This window comes from Vitis riparia, chromosome 5 (genome assembly GCF_004353265.1).
Source record: "Vitis riparia cultivar Riparia Gloire de Montpellier isolate 1030 chromosome 5, EGFV_Vit.rip_1.0, whole genome shotgun sequence".
In the NCBI taxonomy this organism is placed as follows: Eukaryota; Viridiplantae; Streptophyta; class Magnoliopsida; order Vitales; family Vitaceae; genus Vitis; species Vitis riparia.
The window spans coordinates 22190795-22215158 of record NC_048435.1 but is presented as its reverse complement, the minus strand read 5'-3'; the positions used below and the strand labels follow the sequence as shown (position 1 = coordinate 22215158).

At 33.6% G+C, this 24364-nt stretch overlaps 4 protein-coding genes across 4 annotated transcripts; 2 read left to right on the top strand and 2 right to left on the bottom strand.

The window, feature by feature from the left end:
• Positions 1–425: 425 nt before the first annotated feature.
• LOC117915361 (RHOMBOID-like protein 13) lies at positions 426–3619 on the bottom strand. Its single transcript, XM_034830924.1, has 2 exons — positions 1908–3619; positions 426–678 (listed from the first exon to the last, which is right to left on the bottom strand). The coding sequence occupies exon 1, from the start codon at positions 2971–2973 to the stop codon at positions 2158–2160; it is 816 nt and encodes a 271-aa protein (XP_034686815.1). The 5' UTR covers positions 2974–3619; the 3' UTR covers positions 426–678; positions 1908–2157.
• A 9007-nt stretch (positions 3620–12626) lies between these two features.
• On the top strand, positions 12627–15629 carry LOC117914199 (B-box zinc finger protein 25-like). Its single transcript, XM_034829427.1, has 3 exons — positions 12627–13139; positions 14297–14602; positions 15085–15629. Exons 1-3 carry the CDS (start codon positions 12957–12959, stop codon positions 15313–15315), a joined length of 720 nt encoding a protein of 239 aa, XP_034685318.1. The 5' UTR covers positions 12627–12956; the 3' UTR covers positions 15316–15629.
• A 356-nt stretch (positions 15630–15985) lies between these two features.
• On the top strand, positions 15986–17540 carry LOC117915290 (probable inactive leucine-rich repeat receptor kinase XIAO). Its single transcript, XM_034830842.1, is given in 5 exon segments — positions 15986–16014; positions 16096–16453; positions 16455–16974; positions 16977–17276; positions 17279–17540. Coding segments are annotated over 5 exon segments (1347 nt in total). The 3' UTR covers positions 17419–17540.
• A 95-nt stretch (positions 17541–17635) lies between these two features.
• Positions 17636–24289, bottom strand: LOC117914198 (protein YIF1B). Its single transcript, XM_034829425.1, has 5 exons — positions 24137–24289; positions 23541–23752; positions 22105–22203; positions 21857–22008; positions 17636–18162 (listed from the first exon to the last, which is right to left on the bottom strand). The coding sequence occupies exons 2-5, from the start codon at positions 23748–23750 to the stop codon at positions 17775–17777; spliced, it is 849 nt and encodes a 282-aa protein (XP_034685316.1). The 5' UTR covers positions 23751–23752; positions 24137–24289; the 3' UTR covers positions 17636–17774.
• Between the last annotated feature and the right edge of the window lie 75 nt (positions 24290–24364).

Below are 24364 nucleotides of genomic sequence, written 5' to 3'. Positions count from 1 at the left end.
TATACCACAAGAGTCTATTTGTGAACTGTTTTGAAAACAATTTTCTCTATTCCTAAAACAAAAAACTATTTTCCAAACGCAAAAAGGTGATTCATACTTTTTAACAAAAAAACAAGCTTTTTGAGACATGTTTTGAAAATAGGGTATTTTCTGGAAACATATTTGAATTGTTTTCACTTGATTTCTACAGGTTGTTTTAAAATTAATTGTACAAATATGAAGAATGATTATAAGTAAAGCATTAGACAAAAGTTAATTTTAAGAAATATTTGAAAATATAGAAATCGGGTTAATAACAATCCAGGTTCTCAAAAAGACTTTTGTTCTAAAAAAGTATCATGGAATTGTTTTTGAATACTGTTCTCAAAAAACAGTTTTTTCAAAACTATTTTGAAAACATTCCAAACAGGCCCCCTAGGGTTTTAAAAAAGAATCCTTACACTTCTTAATCCCCATTCTTCGTAGTGATGACATTATAAGGTACAAAACACATAAGCACGAGACCTGCTTCTAAAGCCAAGACACTACCCATAAACACAGACAACAAGAAAGTAATTTTTCCTTTCATTACATAAAACAGAGGCAAAAAAGTTCAATCCTTGACCTCAACTAGCAATCTGTCTGCATTGTAACCAAAGATGATCAATCCAAAAAGAAAAGGTGTCTCATAAATCCCAACTGCATCCAAACAACAACAATGTAAACTCTTGAGTATTCGACCCTACATAGTTTGTAATCTTGAGAATATGCAACTCTTTGGAATTAAAATTTATAGCTGGGAACGATGATTTGGAATCTAGCCTCTAAAACAGGGAGGGGGTTTGATGTGAACAACCCAGATATAAGTAGATGTTACTAACTCTTACTCAGCTCTCTACTATGATTTTGTGGTCACCTATATGCAATATGATAAAAACTATAGTGGTTACTAAGTTGAGCGACTAGCTAGAATAGTAATAGAACCACCCTGTACAAACGAACTAACACCAAAGCAATCATGTTCAGGAAAGGGAAATACATTGGCAAAAGTGCTAGGGAAGCTATGCTGAGATTTACATTTCAATCCTTTAGTTCAATCAACTATAGTTTATACTACCAATGCAGTAGAACTCAAAAGCATTTGACTGCCTGTCCATCAGGATCATATGAAGGCATATTTAACTTGAGAAGAAGCAGCCCCCCAGAAAAGTTTTGAATTTAGTATTCAATCTTATAAGTTCTATAGTTTCCCATGTGTGGAACATCTTTGAGTCTTTCTACCGATGCTGTTGAATTTCAGTACACTCCATTTTCATTTTTTTCAATGTACAAAAGCTACCACTGACCCTCCTCAATATGTTAGCAACAGAACACCCATTCCATTCAAAACGCTTTCCTGATAGCATTTCCATGAAAATGCTTCATTAGAAAGCTATTCCTAAAGAAGGGAAGCTAAAGCTAAAACAAGTTTTACTCAAAAGAAATCGCTTCGCATCTAAACATGGCCTATTATTCTAATCTATTCACATCCATTCATCAATTGAATTTTTATTCAAAGAGAGATTCAACACCATGAGTAACCAGGTCTTAAATGTAATCATGAACTTGGTCCATAACTAGCCCACCTCAAGACGTTGAGTGAAAATAACAAAGAAAAATAAAAAATTAAGAAGAAAAAATTGAAAAAGAGAGAGAAAGGAATGGACGTCAAGCACAAGAAAGGATGGATTTCTGTCTTATAGTTCCCCAGTTCATAGTAACAATGGCCATATCTAAAATTGCAACATGAAATGTCATAATAAAAAATTATTTTTCTCCAATTATTAACAAAAACAATGATAATCAGCACAAGAAAATCCAGAAATAGAAAAGATCTGTAATTCCAAGAACAAATTGTGTTGAAGGCAGATGATGACCAGTAAACTTACCATGTTGGTCAGCAAGGATGCATCAACAGTCTAATGAGCAGGGAAAGCTACACCATGAACTTGAATGATTGTATATCACAGCAGAAGAGAGTGGTAGATGTAAGGAACTTTGATTACCTCCGAACATCCTTACGTTCCAAGCACAAATGACTAGTTTGTCAGGGAAATATCTAACGGTATCAGTATGAGATGATTTTCAAAGAGGATGAAGTCCACTTTTACAAAGAACCTTTACGTTCTTGACCTGAAGTTACACAAGATCGGAACCTCCAACTGGTAGGGCACTCATCTGCAAAGTTCTACCATTTCCTGATGCAAGAAACCGCACAGAAGGCAAAGAAGGATCTGTAACAGGTTCAATCTCAAGAAAGCTGAAATCATATGCACCAGAGCGCTTTAAGCTAAAGACGAACACGAGCACAATCCATCCCAACATTGAAACTGCCCAGTAATTGGTCATCCCGTGTATCACACCCCATGCAATAGCATACCCAACAATGATTCCAGACAAATGGCCAAGAAAACTAGCCTGAGGAACAATTATTGAAGTAAAGATGAGCGACTCAAAAGGTGCAAAACTGATGGGAAGAGAAAGAAACCCAAAAAGTTCCAACTTCGATGAGGGTTGCTTCACAGAGAGGATTGTCATCCAGCCAAAAACAACACAAGAATACCCAACAGCTGTCACTCTTCGGAAATAATCTAGCTTAAACCGTTGGATCAAAACATGGTAGGACCCCAACACCAGCCCCCCAGATAACACGACCAAAACGAGGGTATACTGGAGATAGAATTCCACGCCCATGCCCATGTGCCCTAACTGCTCTACCACCCCAAGACTCCAAAGGGCACTCATATTGAAAACAAGATGAATAACACTTATATGGGAAAGGGCTGACGTAATTATCCTCCAATGATGCCCTTCAATGGCTGTCTCATAACTCAAACCCACATGCGAATACCCAATGTTTTTCTTCTGTATGTAGAACCAAATTGCACAGCATAGTCCTATAATACAACTAGTGGCAGGCTTCTCTAAGATCTCATAGAACAGTGGCTTCCCCATCTAAAGCCCCTTTTAACTCTCCCACCTTTTACACTTTCTTCACTAACTCGAAATCAGCTCAAACCAAACTTAGATAATGCTTCAAGCTAGGTTATTACCAATATTATATCTACAAGAATGATATGCCCCAACTTCAACAAGATCACAACTTTTTTATACTAAAAAACATCAAAACACAACTTCTTCAGAGCCGAAATAAGAAAGGCTTTCCAAAACCCAATAAATTCTGATGAATGCAAAACCCTAGACACCCAAATTATCAAAACCCACCAGTTCCACACAGATTCAGATCCACTCCACTGCTGGAAACCACTAATCAGAACTACTCAAAAACGTCAAACCCAGAAATGGGCTCTCGACAATCAATCAGAAAAACCCAGTTTTCAAACAAATCAAAAACCCTTATATAAAACTCAGATATCCAACTCCAAACAACAGATCCCGACAGATATGAACAGAGAAAACAATGAAAATTGAGCGCTTTTCTTTACCAAAAATTTGAGAAATTGGGGTGCTGAAAGATCATAGAATCAGAGCAATTAGGGTTTACCTTTGAGCACAAAGCACTTCTAATTCTTCGTAAAACCCTAGAATTTCTAGGTCTTTCTGTACCAATCGGTGAGGGAGAAGAATACAGACGTGTCATATGCTTATGTGCTTTTTGAGCGAATTACTGAAATACCCTTGGCCTGCGTTTGGCTTCTAGGAATTTAGAATCTAGTTGTACGCGGAATGGGAAACTTTTGCAATTTTTTTTACGTTCTTTTTTCTGAAAAATAAAAATAAAAATAATATAGAAAGTGGAAAGAAGGAGAAATCGATTTGAGTCTATAAAAAATTAAATCTAATTCTAAGTGAGTGGAAGTTTTGTAAATTAATTTAATAATTTAATTTAAGTCATTAAATAAATTAAATATTTTAATAAGATAACTTAAAAATATAACTTAAATTAAAAAATAATTAAATAATAAATAAAAACAGATAATTTATTTTTAAGTTCATGTCTTTATTTTATCTTTCTATTATTATTTATTCTAATTATCTTCGTGAACTTCATTATTACTCAATCTTTTTTATCCTATTTATAATTTATGAAAATAAATATATTAATTTAATGATTTAAAATAAATTTTATATTAATTTTATCAAATAATTTTAACACTTAATATAAGAATTAAATAATAAGTTTTAAAACAATTTGTGGACCCCGTATTTCGGCTCATGCGTTTCCCACTTGATGGCGAGCTCGATTTTTATTTCAAAAAATTGATTTTATTATTGATTAAGAAAATGACTTGGAGTATTTCGAAAAATTGATTTTATTATTGATTAAGAAAATGACTTGGAGTCGCCACTTATTTTTGTTTTATTTTTAAATGGTAAACAAAATAAGAAAGAAAAACCCTAAGTGTGACTCCTTGTTTTGGAAAAGGTGATCTGTGAAAAACCGGATCGGGTTCGAGAGTCAGGTTATTTATCGAGAAGGTACGGTGAAGACCGTAACACTCCTCTAAGTCCCTAAAGTCGGGTCTCTACTAATAAAATGAAGCTGACATGGCAACCGATGAGAAAGTCAATGAATACTTAAATTGATCATGCATGTATGAAAATTAAAACAAGCCTAAGGAGTGACCATGATGTGAGAAAATACGTACCTGAGTGGCGAACCAATATGCGTTATCAAGAGGGAGGGTTAGTGCACAATTAAGGAATAATAGCATGCATGTTAGAGAGCAGGATAAATAAATCATGTATGATAATCAAGTCAATCAATCAATTATAAAGTCACTTATGTATAGCCCCCACCAAAGCCCAATTTATTGCTCATGAGCTAATTTCACAAATCCCGTGTTTTAAAATTATGAAGAAATTATTATTGCTTATGTAAAATCAAGAAGATCATAAGACTATTTAGGAGCCGAAATGAGATTAAAACTATTCAAGTGAAAAATTGGATTCTTGGAGTTTATTTGAAAATTAAAGTATTGGGAATTAAATTTGAAATATTAGAGTTCCGGTAATTAAATTGAAATTTGTTAAAGAAGATGAGAAATGAACTTTAGGAAATTGATCTACGAGAATATAGATTTTGAAAGTTGAATTTGTAATAATAGTAATAATAATAATAATAATAAGATTTTGAAAGTTGAATTAATAATAATAATAACAATAATAATAATGATAATAAGATTTCGAAAGTTGAATTAATAATGATAATAAGATTTTGAAAGTTGAATTAATAATAATAATAATAAGATTTTGAAAGTTGAATTAATAATGATAATAATAATAATAACTGAATAAATAAATATGGAAATCGGAGTTCAGGAAATTAGAAATAGAATTTGGAAATCGGGATTTTGAAGATTTGTTAACATACGGAATTTTAAGATAAAATAAATAAATGGAATGATAATAATAAAAAAGAAAATAATAATTAAATAAACGAATATGAATAGTGAAAATTTTTAAATCAGAAATTAAATTCGGAAGTCGGAAAATTGGAATTGTTTAAAGATGGGATTTTAAAATAAATAATTATATAAATAGAATTATAATAATGATGAAAATAATGATTAAATGAATAAACGTGAATTTTAGATTTTTTTTTTTTTGTTTATCAAAAATTAAATTGGAAATTGAAACCTTGAAAAAAAATATTTTGACATCAAAATGTGAAGAAATAGTAAATAATAAATAAAAAAATAAAAATAAAAAGGTTGTGGTGACCCTCATGTGCACACGTCTCCAGTAAATAGGCAATGAACCTATTTTATATATTCTTTATCACCACCACCACAATCACCATTAAAAGCCATGCATGGAAACATCCAAACCCATTTTCCACCGCCATGAATATCAAATTTGAAGGTCAAATAACGTGCACTCATCATGTTGAAACTCTAGATGCCGTCCTGGTATTTTAAAACCCCACGGGTTGTCCTGACTTGACTCACCAGGCCTTACATTCTTCCACAACACGAATTCAGCGGGATTTCGCTTCCTTGAATCAACAGCAACCCGTTCACCAGCCTTATTATTTTCCAACGGGTATGAGTCATGAGAAGTTGGAGCTAGGTATAGGGGGGTATCATATAAGCATGGACCGTTCATTGGACTCCTTGGCAATATGTCACGAAGCGCCTCTTTTACCAAGACTTGAAAAGAAAGCTTTCAACCATCAAGCTGGGGAGGGTTCCTCCTTCAACGTATGGTCAGAATGGAAATGACATCAAAATGGCTTTCTTCATTTGGACTCTGTTATTCCCAGCATAACAATCAAGAGGAGCAACATCATGTCCCATTAAAAATAGGTCTCCTTCGTGTCTTCCTTGGTTGGGTAACCTTACAATATCTATTCCAACTGCGTATTGACCGTGCTCACCGTCAATAGAAAAATCACCATTGGGTGTCTCATCTTCCAAAAACAATCTCAAATGGTGCCAAAAGATCATTCATTGCAGGGACATTTGCACCTCCAGTAACAGAGGAAACGGTAAGAACAGAGCACAAAAAATGGGAATAATAAAATAAATAAATAAAAAAACATGCAAAGCCCGTTTCATGCTTCATTCAACAAGCTTGCTAACGGATTGAAAGACCATAGGTTCATACAAAAATATGGGAGTGAATGCTAAGATATTTCATAGTGAAGCTAAAAACAGAGTCGACTTACTCTTCAACAAAACCTAGAGGGAAAAATGATAAAATAATGATCACAAATCCATGGTTATTCTAGAGATCAAGGAAAGCTAACAATATGGCCTGATATACATACCTGAAACAAACAATAATATCCGGAGACAAAGTAGAGAAAATAACAAACAAGGACAATGGTGAATATGGGGTTCGTACCTGGAAAGCCCATTCTCAAAAAAACCTTCCCACCCCACTTCTTTCTTAGTCTCACACTCTCTGTAACCTCTCCCGCCTACTTCTTTCTCTTTTCTTTTTGGCAGCAGGTGTTATCTTCCTGGGCAAGCCATTACCTCCCTTTGTTGTTCATGCATCAGCAAGCATGGGCTTCCAACCGCCCACCTGCAGCCGCACGCCCATGCCTAGAGAAGGGATCCATAAGTCAGCAGCTGGGTCCCTACCCCCTCTGAGAAGTCTTGAAAAATCACCTCATGAGCCCTTATAGTTCTACACAATTATAATTTAACTTAAAATCAACTTAAATAATTAAATAGTAAGTATTAAATTTTATTCAAATTTTTTTAAGTTTATTTATAAAAATAACTTAAAATGGTGTGTTTGAAAAAGGAAATTGGAATTAAAGGCTCAAAAACTCATTTTTGATAAATTATAAAAATGATTTCTATATTTTTTTTTTTACTCTTTTTCAAATTAGGATTTTTCATAAAAAAAAAAAATTGAAAAAAAGACTTATAATATTATAATATCACATAAAGCCCATGTCCATACATGTGTATCAATAAATTGCTTAATATATATATATAGAATACTTTTTAAAAATTACAAGTTGTATAAAATTATTCAAACAAGTGGGTGAGGCATGTCACGTGTCTGAAATATCATTAATGGCTTTGAAAGCATTCAAAGGAATCATAATGGTTAGTTGAAACTTGAAAAGCAATTTAGAGAGAGAGAGAGAATATATTTTATATACAAACATGAAAAATATAATAAACTTATAAAAATTCCAAAAAAAAAATATTAATTTTTTTATTTAAAATCATAGAAAAAAATTTGATTTTGAACTTAATTTTTAATTTTTAATATTCAAATGAATCATAATATTTAGTTGAAACTTGAAAAGAAATTTAGAGAGAGAGAAACTATATTTATATATAAATATGAAAAATATAATAATATTATAAAAATTATAAAAAAAATTATTGATTTTGAATTTAATTTTTAATTTTTTTTCTTGTTTTTTTTATTTTTTATTTTTTATGCTTCAACATTTTAAAATAAAGTTTTAAAACCAAGAGAATAATGTTAATATTTCTATCACATCATCCTAATTGTCTAACCTTAAATTATTATAAATTTAAATCCATGATGTTTGATGTAAATAGACTCGACTATCATTGGTTTTAAATTTCGTCAATTAGCACTTATATAAATTAATTTTGATGATCAAATTTCTTTTTTAGAGATATTTTAAGTAAAAATATTAGCAATTCTCTAAAAATTAAATTTTATTCCTTAAAAAAATAAATTTATATATGAAATACATTTACCAGGGTGCTAGTAAATGAAATTTGAAACTTTGGTGACTTAGTGTATTTACATTGAAGTTCAAGGGGGTTTCAATGAAATTAACTCTTATAAATAATTAAATTTTGTTGAATCCTTTAAAATTTGGAAAAGAACTGTTTTAACAATTTTTCTAACTCATAAAATTCACTAAAAATCAGGAAATTTGGTCCTAATATTTCTACATCAAGGTTGAAATTGCTAATGGGCCAATTTGGCGCTAGAATCATAGCCCAAAACCTCTGCTGGTTTTGGGCTGGGGCTTGGCTTGGTTCCTTCACTTAAAGGGTCCATTGGTTAACTTTGAGATTTCATATTGGGCTTGGGTCAATCATGAAATGGGTCAAAATGGGCCTAAATTGGGACCCAATATTGTAACCAGGATTTGAATAAATTAAATTAAATTAGAATATATTTTTAAAAAGATATAATAATTAATACTTAAGTTGACTTTTAAGAGATATACCTCATACATAGTAATATTTTTAATTCAGAAAAAAAAAGTGTGAAATTCTTTTGTTTTTGGAAATCCACTGTCGTTCACAAAATGCGGTTACTAAAAGTATTAAATTTCATGATTGATTAAAAAGACAAAGTCAACGATTTGATTGATTTCTCTCTTTTATTTCCAAGATATTACCATACTATAACTACACTTTTTTTTTTCAAATTTAAATTTTATACAATTAATAAACATAACTTATCACCTTTTATGAAAATAAAAATCTACCAAAGAAGAGGTAATTTTTTTTTGTATTTATTGAGTTATTTCCATAAAAAGAAAAAAAAATTGAAACTCCTATTCCTCCTGTCATTAAATATATTATTTTTTGTGTTATATTTGGTTTTCAAAAAATATTAAGAAGAAAATGATTTTGAAGTAGCACATAGAAATAATTTATAGACTTTTAGAGTCTATTTAGCAGTAATATTAGGAAACACTTTCAATATTTTTAATACTTGAAAATTTTTATTATTCAAGTGTTACAAAGATTATGAACGTTTTTTTAAATCACTATCAAATGCATTATTAGAATGCGTTTAGTGGTGATTCTAAGAAATGTTTATGACATTTTTAATACTTGAAAATTTTTATTTTTCAAGTATAAAAAAGATCGAAAAGCACTTCTTAAAATTACTGTCAAATGCACTCTTAATTTTTTTTTTCCTCATTTTTTCCTACTTTTTCTTTATATTTTCTTTTCCTTACATTTTCCTTTAAATTTTTTGGAACCAAACATAGCTTCATATTTGTAAAAAATTGCAAACAATACAAAAATATTGGAATCTATTAATTTTTAGGTTAATCCTTTCAAAATTTTCCTACCATTTTTCCTAAAGACTATGTTTGGTTTCTGAAAAATTTAAAAGAAAATGAGAATTAAGGAAAATAGAGAGAAAAAAAATAGAAGAGCATAGAAAATAAGGAAAATAAAAAATAAATTTAAAATTAATAAATCATTTGTATATGCTTGGAACTTTTTTTCATTTATTTGACTCTTCTATATAAAGATTAAATAATTTAAAAATATATAAAAAAATTTTATTATTTTAATTATATTTTACTTTCTTTCCATTTTCCATAATAAAACTAAACATTAAAAAAAATTCATTTTTTTTCTTTTTTTAGTACTTGGGACCAAACATAACCAAAATGTATTCAAAAAATAAATTTCTCAATTCATATTCTTTTTGAGGAATGTCAACTTATGGGGAAAAAAAATCATAATTATTAATTGACTCCTTGATAATGAATAAAATTTAAGTTACAAGATGAAAAAATGTTGATTACCATATCAAGCTACGTCATGCATGTGCAAGAAAATCTCTTCTAGAAAAATAATTAAAACCAAAGTTTATGAAAAGTAAATCTTGGGTGCAACCAAATTCACCAACCCTAACAATTTCCACCTTTGTTCAACCATTAATCACCCATCATTAGTCTATAAATACTTCACACTCACTTCATCCTCAAACTACACTACTCACTCCTCCTCTTAACCATGCATGAAGCCAAAGCTGGTCCGATCATCGCGACCAAGGTTCAAGTGACGATTGATGATGACGAGTCTGTTCATTGGAGCGATGGATCGCGGGGTACTAAGTTTAGGCAGGGTAGTGGGTATTCTCAATCGAGACGGGCTTTTTTGACTAGTTATCATTTTAGTGTGGAAGAGAAGGGCGGCATCAAGGAGAAGTTGAGGAGGTCAGTGAAGGAGTTGAATGAGGCAGCCATGGGAGCTCTGCTGGAAATTGGTAGAGAAGTGGGTAAGAGAAGGCCTGGAATTAGGGTTTTTAGGGTGAGCTTTTCTTTGCCTTTTCTGGTTCCTGTCAAATGCTTCAGATCATGGTTTAGCAAAATGGAGTGAGTGCTTGGAAAGATGTTTAATATACTAAACATGTCTCATTTGTCTTCTTCTTCTTCTCCTTCCTCTTTTTTTTTTTTTTTTTTTTTTTGTTTTTGACTTTGCTTCTAGGGTTGCTTGTATAAATATCTTTAGCAATAAAAATATAAGTAGGGTTTTTTTTTTTTTTCTTCCTTAGTCAAAGTGCTTACATTTGAAAATAAAAGTAGCTTTTCAACTATATTTGGTTTTTGAAAAAAAAAGAAAAAAGAAAAAATATGGAGAAAAATAGAGAGGAAAGATAAGAAAAAAGGAGGTTTAATTATATTTATTTTTTTCATAATTTTTTTTTAATAAATTTAGGAATTAAATATAGCATAAAGAAATATTTGTGAAATCCCATTTTGTAAAAATATCCTTATTTTCTTTTTAAAAATACAGATCTATTAAATATAAATTTCTCATGTATGAAAAAACATTGACTATAAAAAAATTGATGGATAATATGTTTGAAAAAAAAATGTCATGTTAAAAAAAAAAAGAAAAAAAAAAAAAGGTTGAACCATTCAAGACATTCCCAAATATTCTTGAGTTTCTTAGAAGAAAAACATTTGGAATAATCCAAATCACCAAATTAATTATTTCTTTTAAGAAATACAGTCACCTTTAATCTTGGTTCCACCATGTGCCTCTTAAAAAATGCTTAGAAAAACTTGGTCAACCATTTTTTCCACCTACAAATAAAAAATTTAATCAAGAGAATATCTTAGAGTAGCCATCGATATTGATTTAAAAAAAAATATTTATAAAATATTTAATTTTTTTTTATTCAATTAAAATTAATTTATTGATATCAATTAACATAACTAAAATGAACTTATTATCATTGAGTTTAATTTAGTCATATTGTTTGACATCATGACGTTATTTTTAATTAAATAGAAAAAATAAAATATTTTGGTTTTTTTCATTTAATAAAAAAACAAACATCATCTTAATTTAAAAAATTTTTTGACAAAATTTAGTGTTTTTTTTTCCCCAAACACATGTTATTCTACTAAAAATACTTTGATAAAAAAAATATTTTAAATAAAAACACTATTTAACTCTTATAATACGATTGAACATTATTTATATTCAAAATATTTTTAAGAAAATCATTTTTCAAGTGTTTATTATGTAATAAGTGATTTTTTAACTGTATATTTTAAAAGTATTTCCTAAATTTTATCTGACATATAACTTTTTTAAAAAATAAACATTTTTTAAATTAAAAGTGCTTCATAAAAATACTTAAAAACTTAATATTTATAATATGAAATCATTTTTAAAGTGACTCTTTGAATAAATGAAGTTGACAATTTTTTTCTTTTATTTTATAAAATATTACAATTTACACTACTAAATATATTAAAGGACTATTCTACCATACTACTTTTTAAATCACAAGATTTAAAAAAATAAAATAAAAATATAAACCACTCTAATGATTGTAATTGAATAATAAAAGATTAATTTTCAAAAAAAAAATTTACAATACAAAAAATGTATAAACTTTAATATCAATTAAATTTTAATTTGATCTCATATATGATCATACTATTCATACCCATGATGGCCTTTTTTATTTTTTATTTCAATGATATTTTTATTTTAGGAATCACTTTCTTCAAAGGAAATGACACCTTTCAGGAAGCAGGATATGATAAAATTATCCATATAAAAGGGGCAATGACAAATCAAATCAAAAAATTCTCCCCTTTTCCTCAACAAAAATTGAAGTTGAAAAGGGTCTAAAGGCCAAATAAAAAACTTGAGATGAAGCAATGAATCATCCAAAACAATAGTGGCCACAAGTAGAAGGGGACACCGTAGAACCTCACAGCCACAAATGGTGAGGCCCCACAGTGTTGTGCTGCCTCCACCAGGTCTCCAGCTTTTGATTTGAAATATCTACAGCCTTATCCCTATGGATTCTCAACCAATCATGTTACTCTCTTCTCTTCTTGTATCTTCATAGATTCCATATACACCTCACAGCATTTCTTCTATTTCCTCCTCTCACTTCTCATCTCCTCTTTCTTCCTCTTTTGCCTTCCTTTCTTTGCCATTTTCAAACCCTTATTACTTTTTCCCTTTTTCTTTTCAGATTTTCCCAAAAAAGGGTCAGAAGAAAATTTTCCCATATAGGAAATTCCTTTTCTTTTTGGGGCATACATCTTTGTGCTGGTGTTACTGGCCTTTTTGCAACTTTCCTTCATGTGGGTGCCTGTTGAATCTTGAGAATATGTGTTTGTGCGTGTGTAATCTTCATTTTTAGTCCAATCTAACATCTGGGTATATCCTGAAAGTGGGGGGAAAGCTTGAAAACAGTCAGGAATTTTGAGGTAGGAGGTCAACGTGAGTGAGAAGAAGATGAAGATTCAGTGTGATGTGTGTGAGAGGGCACCAGCCACTGTTATTTGCTGTGCAGATGAGGCAGCACTGTGTGCAAAATGTGATGTTGAGGTCCATGCAGCAAACAAGCTTGCAAGCAAGCACCAGAGGCTTCTTCTTCAATGCCTCTCCAACAAGCTTCCACCTTGTGACATATGCCAAGTATCTTCCTTTCTTCCTCTCTCTTTTCACTTAATTTTTCAGTTTGAAAGGTTTGATTTGATTCATGTGTTTGATATAATTTGGGTGTTTACTCTTTTCTTCTGCTGTGTTCGTTTGCCAAGAAAAAGTAAGTGGAAAATCAAAGAAAAAATTTGTTATCCCTAGTATTTAGGATTGAAATTTTGGTACTAATTTGAGTTGGAATAGTAGTTGTAAGATCATACACATACTGTTCTTTTTCATTTCCTTTCCTTTTACTGTAGTTTCTTGACAATCAAAATAGACCATGTAGAGCATTATAAGATGCAAAACTATTGGAAATTCAGATGTTCTTCTTGGTGGGAATGCTTCTAGAGCTAATAAGTAGTATAAAACAGCTATGGCATATCAGTAGTTAGTATTTGATCAAAGTAATGTATGATTGATATTGTTTAGATCAGATCCCTAGAGGCCTCAAAATGAAGTGAGTTCTTAAAGGCTCCTATAGGTTTCATGTTAACTATGCAACAATGTTGCTCAAAGGGAAATGATAGCTCAAGAAATGAACCTTAGGATCAAAGTATATGCCTGGGGATGAGTATTACCCGTGATGAGCATTGGTATGTCTTGGATCGAGCTTTAACCATCTTATCTGAAAAATCAATTGGTATCCAATCAAAATAGCTCAAACCTTCTATGACATTCAACATTACACCCCACAAACCTGTTTTAAGAACCATTATTTGGGTAACTCATCCTTCAGTTTAAGAGCAGCATTACTGCACCCTAACAGTATGCCTTGAGATGAGGTTCATATTGAACCACATCAAAAAGTTTGGTTTGACCTCTCACTAATGGGCAATTTGTTGTTAGACGAGATAAATAAAGCCTCCAGCCCAACAAGGGCCATCGAAGCCTAAGCCACTGTGTGATTTCAGTAGCATACACTTTGTAACAGTCATACTTGAATATTTCTCAAATTTTTGAAGTATAAACCCTAATGTTGAACCGAGTATGCTTAAATAAATAAGTCGTGCCTAACCCAATTCCTTTTAGGATAAGAAGAGAAAAATATTTGGCTCAAGATGTCAGTGATCATACTGGTTTTCGATGAACTATGTTGTTTTACATGAGGTTTGTGTTAGTTATTGCTAAATTATCTGTCCCTCATTTTACAGGAGAAGGCAGCTTTCATTTTCTGTGTTGAAGATAGGGCTCTCTTTTGCCGGGATTGTGATGAACCAATCCATTCAGCTGGTAACCTTGCTGCCAACCACCAGAGGTTTTTGGCCACTGGAATCCGGGTGGCTTTAAGCTCAAAATGTGCCAAGGAGACTGATAAGAGCTCTTCGGAACCACCACCCAATCAGAATTCACAACAGATTACCATGAAAATGCCTCCACAGCAAGCCCCTAACTTTACATCTTCTTCATGGGCTGTTGATGACTTGTTACAGTTTTCGGACTTTGAATCCTCTGACAAGGTAAGAAGTTGCAATTTCCCATTACCCAAGTTTTTTCTGTATGTCTTCTCTTCATGAACAAATGGTATAATTTTAGGAAATTTATGTCATAAACTTGGACCAGGTCTTCAAGCCCTTAAGCTAAATAGAGTAGTGTTTTCTTGACCTATTTCAGCATAGTTTGTAACTTGATAACTGATTGCAACCCGAACAGAATATCGCTCACCGTAAAGTAAGAACCTAAATTTAGAAATATAAATCTGTATGGGACATGAGAAAATTAGCAAGATCACAACAAACTATTGGGATGGATTCAACTTGATTGAGCTTTAGAATAGTTTGTTTCAGAATTATGAGACCCCTTTCTTGTGTTGAATCTTTCTCCAAGTCCATTATACCAAATATTCTAGTACAGTTTGGCCACTACAAATGTCTGTAAGCTTTTCTTTTCTACTTTACATGTCCTGCAAATTCTCAAATTCTTCAATCTCTTCCACCTGCAGAATAAACAACTCGAGTTTGGTGAGCTTGAGTGGTTGACAGAAATGGGCATCTTTGGTGATCAAGTTCCCCAGGAGGCCATGGCAGCAGCTGAGGTTCCCCAGCTCCCAATTTCACAACCAAGCTACGGCGCCTCATACAGAGCCACCAAATCCAGCATGCCCTACAAAAGGCCCAGGATTGAAATCCTTGACGACGAGGACGAACACTTCACCGTGCCTGATCTTGGCTGAACTTAAGACTCAAAACTCTACTATACAGGCGCACGTAAACTAGGACAACGATATACTATATATGATTCGTATCATAATACATATGGTATGTGTGTACTTATGTACATAAGTCTTGCATGTATCTTATGATTTTTGGTCATGAATTTTTGGAGCCATAACCATCTTGGTTAAGGGTTTTAGTATTTTCTAGGGTTTTGTGTTGTGTGCCCTCAGTATGTTCATTTTATTTCTTTTGTTTCCATTGAATAGCATTTGTAATATTCAAATTGCCAAACTATAATAATTGAATGCTGCATTTCTCTCTGAGTTTAATATGTAATGTGGCAAAAGCAGGGGTTGGTAAAGTTTGATCTTCTACTTTGATATTTTTAGGCAATTTATTTCAAGTGGGTTTTCCATTTGAGAAGGAAGCTTCAAAGGTTTTCAAGTGATTTTAGTTGAACCGTTTGAAATCGCAGGGGCCCATTTTGAATCTCAAGTGGGTTGATCACCATTTGTTTACCGAGAAGGAATTTTTAGTCAATGTTGAAATTTCCATCCATATTTCTACAATCTTACTGCACCATCGTCCACATGCTATTGGAGCAACCCACCCACCAAGTGGTTTAGATTATTCACTTCGAAATTATTTTCCCCACCTACACAGGGGTCTTGAAATGAGCATGCCAAAATGCTTATTTCCAAGCACCACCTAATCCAGTACGCATATATAATGAGAATTTAAGAACCGACCAAAAAGGATAACCCAGAATCTAACCTATCTGGCCAATTGTGAAGAAGGGCAAATCAGAGGGTTTCTCTTTCCTGTTCTGGCTTATCTTCAATTGTTGTAGCAGTGCTTATTACCTTCATCTCCTGGCCTGCTCATTCAAGAACTCTGGAATCAGATGCTGAAGTTCTCCGCTCCTTCAAAGCATCAATCGATCCCAACTCAGTCCCGCTGTACTTGTTTATCAGCACCTGGGACTTCAAGATGGATCCATGTGAGAGTTCCGGAGAACAATTTCTGGGGATCTTGTGCTCCACGCCAGTTGACAATTCAAGCGGCAGAGTAACAGCCATCGATCTTGATGGAATTGGGTATGATGGGTTTCTGCTGCCCGTAATTGGAAACCTAACAGAGATCACCGTCCTTAGTTTTAAGCAAAAACAACTTTCGAGGGCCATTACCTGAAAGCATCAGCAATCTAAGAATGCCCACCACGCTCTCATTGTCAGGAAACTTCTTCACCAGCACTCCGCCTGCAGGGATTGGACAGCTGAAGAAGCTTGAAACAATGGATATTTCAGAAAACAATCTCTCTGGCTCAATTCCAGTCCATATTGCCGGGCTTCGGAGCTTGCTCCGCCTAAGCTTGTCAAACAACGGATTGTCAGGCAGAGTACCTAGCCTTAATGGGCTATGGCAGCTAAACTCATTAGATCTCAGCAGGAACCAACTCTATGGAAATTTACCCGCCCTCCCGGTTCACTTGAGAACATTACTGCTAAGCCACAATATACTTTCAGGCCACATTTCTCCCATAAGCAGGCTTCAAAATCTCAGAATATTAGATTTGAGCAATAACAGGTTTTCTGGTGCCATCAGTGAGGGAATTCTTATATTGCCTAATACAGTTCGGGTTGATGTTTCAGCTAACAGATTCACTATGATAGAGGTGACCAGGGTTTTGGGCAGCGAGATGCACAGCTTCAAGAGCTTCATGCACATACAAACCATTTGCAAGGTCATTTGCCAGTGAATTTGGTGAGTGCTAAAAATTTAACGACAATTAATCTAGGGCAAAACCGGTTCACAGGCACAATTCCAAGGGACTATGGGGCAAAGTTGGAGGGATCATGGAGAACTTTGTTCTTGGATTCCAACTTTCTAACAGGCGGCCTGCCACCACAGTTCCAGAGAAGTGGACTAAGGATTAGCGGGAGTCTTGCACACAACTGCTTAAGCTGCCCACAAAGCATTACATTGTTCGTGGAGGACAAAGACCAGCCTCAGAATGTGTAAGACAGGGTGGTCAAGAATTCTCATTGGAGAGTAATGAAGCGGTAGGGATGGTGTTGACTGCAATCCCACAAAATATTTTGTTTAGTTTTTCCTGGTAAGGTTTTTCTTTCATAGGTACCCACAAGAAGCAAAGAAGAGGGCATTTCACTCAGAAAGAATAATTCTGAACAAGGATACCAAGTAGTTGATTTCTATTTATCAAGTAGAATGTATTGAAACACATATTTTGAACCTATCTAGATAACGTTCAGTTATCTGGCTACTACATTCTTAGACAGGTCCGATGAAAGTCTCAACACTCGCAAAGTCCAGGAGTGTACAACATGCACTTGAATGAGATCATAAATCAAAACAATTCACCCAAGAAAGTAATCAAAATAAATAAATTGCCTACAACTTTAACACTGTTATAAACATAGAAATTGTTTCTAAGTACAGTATCAAAAGATGCAGTTTAAAAGAGCCAATGAACGCTAATGTTGCCAAGCCATATGAAAAGTGGGAGCTGAGCCAAAGCAATGAAGAGCAAGAGATAGTGATGCCTGCTTGAATCATAACTTCTCACCTCTGCAAAGAGAACTCTTTTCATTGTCTTCACCAAGAATATTCCCATGCATAAGCATGCCCAGGGCATCAAGAAATAATATGAGTAGCTCCAAGCAATCCTTCCAAAGACGGCCAAACACATTCCTGTGAAAGTATAACCAGCATATGCCACGATGTCTAGCAAGGGAGCCTCCCCACTACCCAATGAAAGCAACGATACTTTCAGCAGCGAGACTTGCAAACACCAACCAACCAATCCCTTGATGAAAAGCCAGTTTAGAGCTTCTGGACTAAACCTGGAAGGAAATGAAAGACGTTATAATACGTGTGCACCATAGAGTGAGAATTAAATGATTTAGGTTCAGCTCAATAGCAATATACCACACAAGTTTGAGATGTAAAATCAAGTCATCAAAAAAATTATAAAGAAACAAGGTAGTTAATTGAAAGCTCAAACGACTTTACCAAGGTAGTTCTTCGATGGGACCCCTAAAAAAGATTATTCATTACCTTGGTAAGAGTGGTGGGATCGTTGTTTGATCTTTTTTTTTTTTTTAATATCCTCTTTCCTTGGATTAGTACTCGGACTCATATATCAAAAGGTCAGTATGAAATTTGAAGGAGATCGATTCTTTCAAATTAAAATTAGTAATTGAAGTTACACAAAATCGGAGCCAGAAAAGGAGATAGGTTCAATTTGAAAAGTATTCTATTAGGGTAACTATGTTAAATTCATTTTGTTTTTGTATCGTACAAAAAACGAATTCTATTTGTGTATGTGCTCCCGGGAACGATATGGTACTCTATTCCATTACACGGATCAGGAGTAATCGAAAAAGCCAGACCCAGACCCAGACCCAGCACGGTTGGATAGTCAATGAGGGAAGAGAAGGGAGAGCGAAAGTGGAAGAGAAGAAAAGAGACAAGATGGGAGATGAAAAGGGTTGCATCAAAGATAAGACGAGAGAAATATAGAGATACATAAAGAGAGGGACAAGAAAAGAGCAAAGATACTCAGTACATAAATTTAGGTTCATCTACCACTTTATTGACTTTTTCTATCCACCAGTTCAAGACTTCCCTCATCTCTATTCCTTCTCCTTAACTTTGCAGCATGACCATTTTCTGTGTATAGTATTTTGAACTCATAATTCCACCACCAAGTTTCTCTAAATAATGGTAATTTCCCTATAGATCCTCCTAGAGCATGCTCTACTACTCTTCTAATACCTAGCCATCATATTCCAAATAACATTTGTTCTTCTTCCAATTATCAATTGGTTACTTTTATCATTCTATATATATTGTGTATTCACTAAACTGGAAAGAAAGTGAAAGGGAATCAAAATGGGAAGTAAGAAGAACAGAATGAACCAGATCAACATAAGGAATTCTCATTGAAGTGTTACAAAACTATCCGAACAGAAAGAGATAGGTTTTATGCTATTGTGCTGTTTATCAACTGTTAAGAAATTGGCATAAAATGCATATATTTACAATAATGTTCTAATACAAAGGGATACAAAAGGAGATATTTTAATGTCTGTTTGGATAAACTTCCTATGCTCTGTTTTTAAAATTATAAAATAGTAGTAACTTCTATATAAGATACAAGAATTCGTAAAGTCTTATATTGAAAAGGTAATGGTTTTAGAACCTGTTCAAAAAAATTGAGATATCAAAACATCTTTGCTACCTCGAATTTTAAAAATTTTGAAAGTGATTTTTAAGGATATAAGGTAAATTTATACTTTTTATACAAAATGTTCTACTATTCTATAGAAATTTCTGATTTTAAAAACAAAAAATAGGAAGTATATCCAAACAGACAATGTTTTGTTTGTAAATAATGCTCATTCCATGGTTGATTTTTGGTTTCATGAAAAGAGTGACTTGGGATACATGACTAATGGTGACTCAAGAAAAAATACCAATCACTCACATTTGGGTCAAATGACTAATAGAATCTTAATTAAACTTACTGATCTAAATCAATATTTTCTGTTACAGTAGAAAACTATTCCATAAATTATTCCCAAAAGACTTTCAAGCTTCAACCACAAATTTGTTGTTAGCACCAACTTCCATGTTCTTTCCCCTAAATCACATTAATATTTTTCAAGTCAAAATTAATTAGTTGTTCTAGTAAAGGTATATTTGCCAAATATATAGGTTGTGGGGAAATTTGTCAAAATATGAGTTGTAAGGGCATTTTGGCCAAAATGTATGAGTTGCAGGAAAAGGAATGGGATTCTCTGGGGGTCATAAGTAAAGTCATTTCCGATTGAGTTTCTCCCAAACGTAGGGAGCCACTAGCTTGTTTTGATTAAACACCTTCAATAACTGAAAACAGAATTACTCCAACTGAATCCATTCCACTGGAATGAAGTAAACATATGCCCTGTGATGAAACTGATTTCCCTCCGATAAGTTCCAACATATGGTTTCAGGAAGGATGCTCTATTCTTCAGGACAAAAAGAAAGAGGGAGTACACTAGAGAAATAAAGGAATTACATTGTACTAAGCCAAAACTCACACAGACCACAACCAGTGACCCTACAAGACCTTAGAATAAGATACAAAGCAAGAACACATAAAATCCCTAACAAAGATCTCTTGACCCCAAGACTCAATGCTTAGCTAACTAGTCCCCTACCTAATGTTACAGTATAAGAGTCCAGGAGAAAGAACATCTTGCAATTTCTTTTCTCCACCTGTTAGCTAAAATCTTTGTAAAAGCTTGTATAGGTCCCTAATAAAACTAATAGATAAAAGTCCTCCATGTTCACTGCCCCTCCTCTCTAGGGGGCCATTTCCAAACCCATGAGAATCAGGATATTCATACCCCATACTGTAGCCCAGAATGTCTACTAAAAAACCATGGGAAAATGATCCAAACCCAAGGTTGAGTAAAGCTGCTAACACCTCCTCCTCTCCAAATACCACCTCTAAACCAGCTCTTTCAAACCCATCTATCAATCTAAAGCCCACCCATCAATGTTATGATTGCTCTGATAAAAATAAAAAAAAATAAAAAACCCTCAATGTTATGATTGCTGAACCCTGTTTTAAAATGCAAAAGCTGGAAAATTAGATACCCATACAATAATTTCTGAACCCTTGGACAGCCATACATCATTCATCCTTCAACCCTACTAGTGAAAATAATTCTCCTATCAAACACCAAACCATTCAGTGAAAGCATTTGGGATTTCTATTCCTTTCTTTGAGCTGCAAAAACCTTGCTTTTGCTACCAAGACTTGTGTCTAACTCTGCCAATTCATTATACTCCCCCAGGGAAGAGTTCCTAAAACCCAACTCCTCCACCAGAAGTTTTCCATCCATCTCTCTGATGTACCAAAATAAATCAGTTCTGAAGTCCAACGAGAACATCAATACTTCTACCTTTGCCTCTTACCACTAATACCACCATAATTACCATCTACACAAGGTGCACAATCACAACACCCATACTTCTACCTTTATCTATTATGGCACAATTAGCTTCAACAACAATGTAAGGCACTTAACTCTTTCCTCCTTTTAATAATTTTATATGGCAGTTAACTTTTCTTATGCAGTAAAAGGCATGGGAAAAGCAATGAACCTGTGCCAAAAGGATAGGAAAATCTAGGTCTCTTCTTAAAATACATTCAAAGAACATAACCAAATAGCATCCTGCCACTATTTTTTTTTTCAGTAAATGACAAGAATCGCAAGAATGCCCCTCCATACCTATATGGAGGCAAACTGTAACGAAAAACTAAAGAAACTCCAAAACGCTTTTATATTATGATATGGAATGGAAGAGAAACCTTTCCTATTACACTTTGTAAATCAGACTTATTGGAGTGCCAGAAATGAAAAAGGAAAAACTAAATTCAAATGCTAAAGCTGGCATACTTTCATTTTCATTAGTTTCCCAGCACTCCCTGAATGAAAAAACAAAATGTAAAGATACATAAAAACCTATTAGATTAGTTCTTACTTTCCACGAAGACCCAGTGATAAGCCAGCAAGAATAACATAGGTACCAAATGCCATGAATGGAATGTACAAGTCTGGAGCATTTATGTCATAGATTGGGGGTTTATAGGAGAGCCTGCCACCAACTGGCTCAGTTATCCTCGTCCAGTGGCCCTGCAGGAAAGGGGAATAAGTAAAAATAGAACTGTTGTGCAATGGGGAAAAAAACTCTCCTGACAGGAAGAAAAACAGAGTGAATCAAATACTCACCCTGTGCAGAAATGGGAATAGAACAACCTTCAATTTGTTTCTCACATAGTGGTCATTCACTTGGAAATAGTACTGGGGATCAGAAAAGTACCTGCTTATCTGTTCATTTAGAACAAATTGTGAATCAAAATAACCCTCAAAATCATATATCAAGAAAATAACAATATCCTATGTCCCAAATGGCTCACATGAAACAGCATTGTAAAATAAGTTCTATTGGTTAGAAGATGAAATAACCAAATTAATGCAAGTACCAAGGTCTGGCACATTAGATAGATAAGCAACAACATGACAAAGTGGAACAGTTGCAACATCAAGTTGAATTCAAGAAACCTATCAAAATCCATATTTTCTACTTCTTCCACACCAAAAAGTGTTGTTTTCTACTTCTTTTTTGTTTTGGTTCACATAAATGCCATTTGAACTGAGGGTCCTAGAAATAGCTTTTGTGTATCAGTACCAGTGTAATGAAAAGCACATGGTCATTCACAGATATTGAAGCTAGACAGTAGGATGTCCCATGAAAAATTAATGATTCCATTGATTTTGCATTACAAGGAGTTTATTATAATTTTTCTTACAAGCTTGCTCTAAAAAAGATCATGATCTCAATAGATGTGCCTATCAAAACAAAATTTGATATTTCAATACATGATTTCCTTTTAATATCCTTTCTTTGGTGATTGATTATAATGATGTCTCCATATCAAAGAACTCGCTTGTGTCTCTGTGTGATGATGCTATGTAGAGTATAAAACAATGGAACTATCAGGCATTTTCCCCTAAATTATTAGTTCTGACAGACAACTTCCAACAGTATAAAACACCATTCAATGTGTTAGAATATGATATACATTGTGAGTCCAAATCCTATCAACTTGAACTATTAGGAAAATTGGCACCTCAACATGGTATAAAATTTTCCCCTAAATTATTAGTTCCAAAAGACAACTCCCAACAGTATAAAACATTGTTCAATGTGCTAGATTTTGTGGATTGGTTAGGTTCTTATTAGGGTGTGATTGCTAGTTTGTGTGTTTGCACCTCCTTTCTCTTTGGTTGCTTTGTATACGATGTGTATACTTTTTGTTTTTAATACATTTGCTTTTACCTATTAAAAAAAAAACATGATATGCATTGTGAGCCCAAATCCTATCAACTTGAACTATTATGAAAATCGGTAACTCAACATGGTATAAAAGCTCTGTTAATTAATTATCTCTGATCAAAAATATGATTTGTCTGCCGTTAATACTTTGTGATTAGCTTTTAGAAAAATTGGTAACTCAAATAAAATACAAGCTCCATCCATGATCATATGAACCTGTGTGAGTGCATATCTATGGATATAAAGATTAATAAAAAAGTTAATAATTTAATAGAAATAAGGAATTATGTGGATTTTGTAGTGTAAGAGATTAACAAATGCCACTTACGTTGCTTTGCACATACTCAGAACTGGATCCTAATATTTTCTCCCCGTAAGCACCAAGCCCACCTCGAATCAGCCCTGATCCAGCTCCATAGAACGCATTCCCAAAAGGATTATTAGGTTGGGGATTGGCTGCTGGCCCCATCCCAGGGCCAACCCCAACCCCAATCCCAACCCCAACCCCACCTTGGCTTCCAACGTTATTATTGTACATATCTGTAAAAGCACATCAACTCAGATCAACTTCACTTGGAGAAGTACATATATAAAAAATTTACAAGCAGTACTATCCATTGCAAATAGATTCCGGGAATTGCTTCTCACATGCACAACCACCTTGATTTTGCAAACTCATGCCACGAAGGAACAATTCGCTAACCCTATTCATTAATAAAGCATTCCTCCATGCGCACAAACCCTAAAACCTCGACTGGATCCAAATCAAGTAGAATGGTGGGCAAAGGAAAATTAGGACTCTACCAATCGTCCACATCCAGGGAGATCGCAGGAAATCGCGACAAAAAAAAACCCTATTTTCTGTTTCGAAGATAAGGAAATCCGAGAAAAGTAAAGGAGTAAAAGGAAAAGGAAAATTCGAACCTTGTGTTCTGAGAGACTGAAGAGCTGAATCGGTAGCTGTTCTAGCAAAGTGTGTAGCGTGAATTCCGGACGATTGATCTGAGTTTGGCCTACCTCCGATGCCTTTTCCGGCGATCTGCGCTTCCAGAAAACAGTAGAAACTGGGGAAGAGAATAAAGGGTGAGAAAATGAGAAATCGGCAGTTTATATATCTCACAGAAATTAAATTTTGTATCACGTGTTATGCAC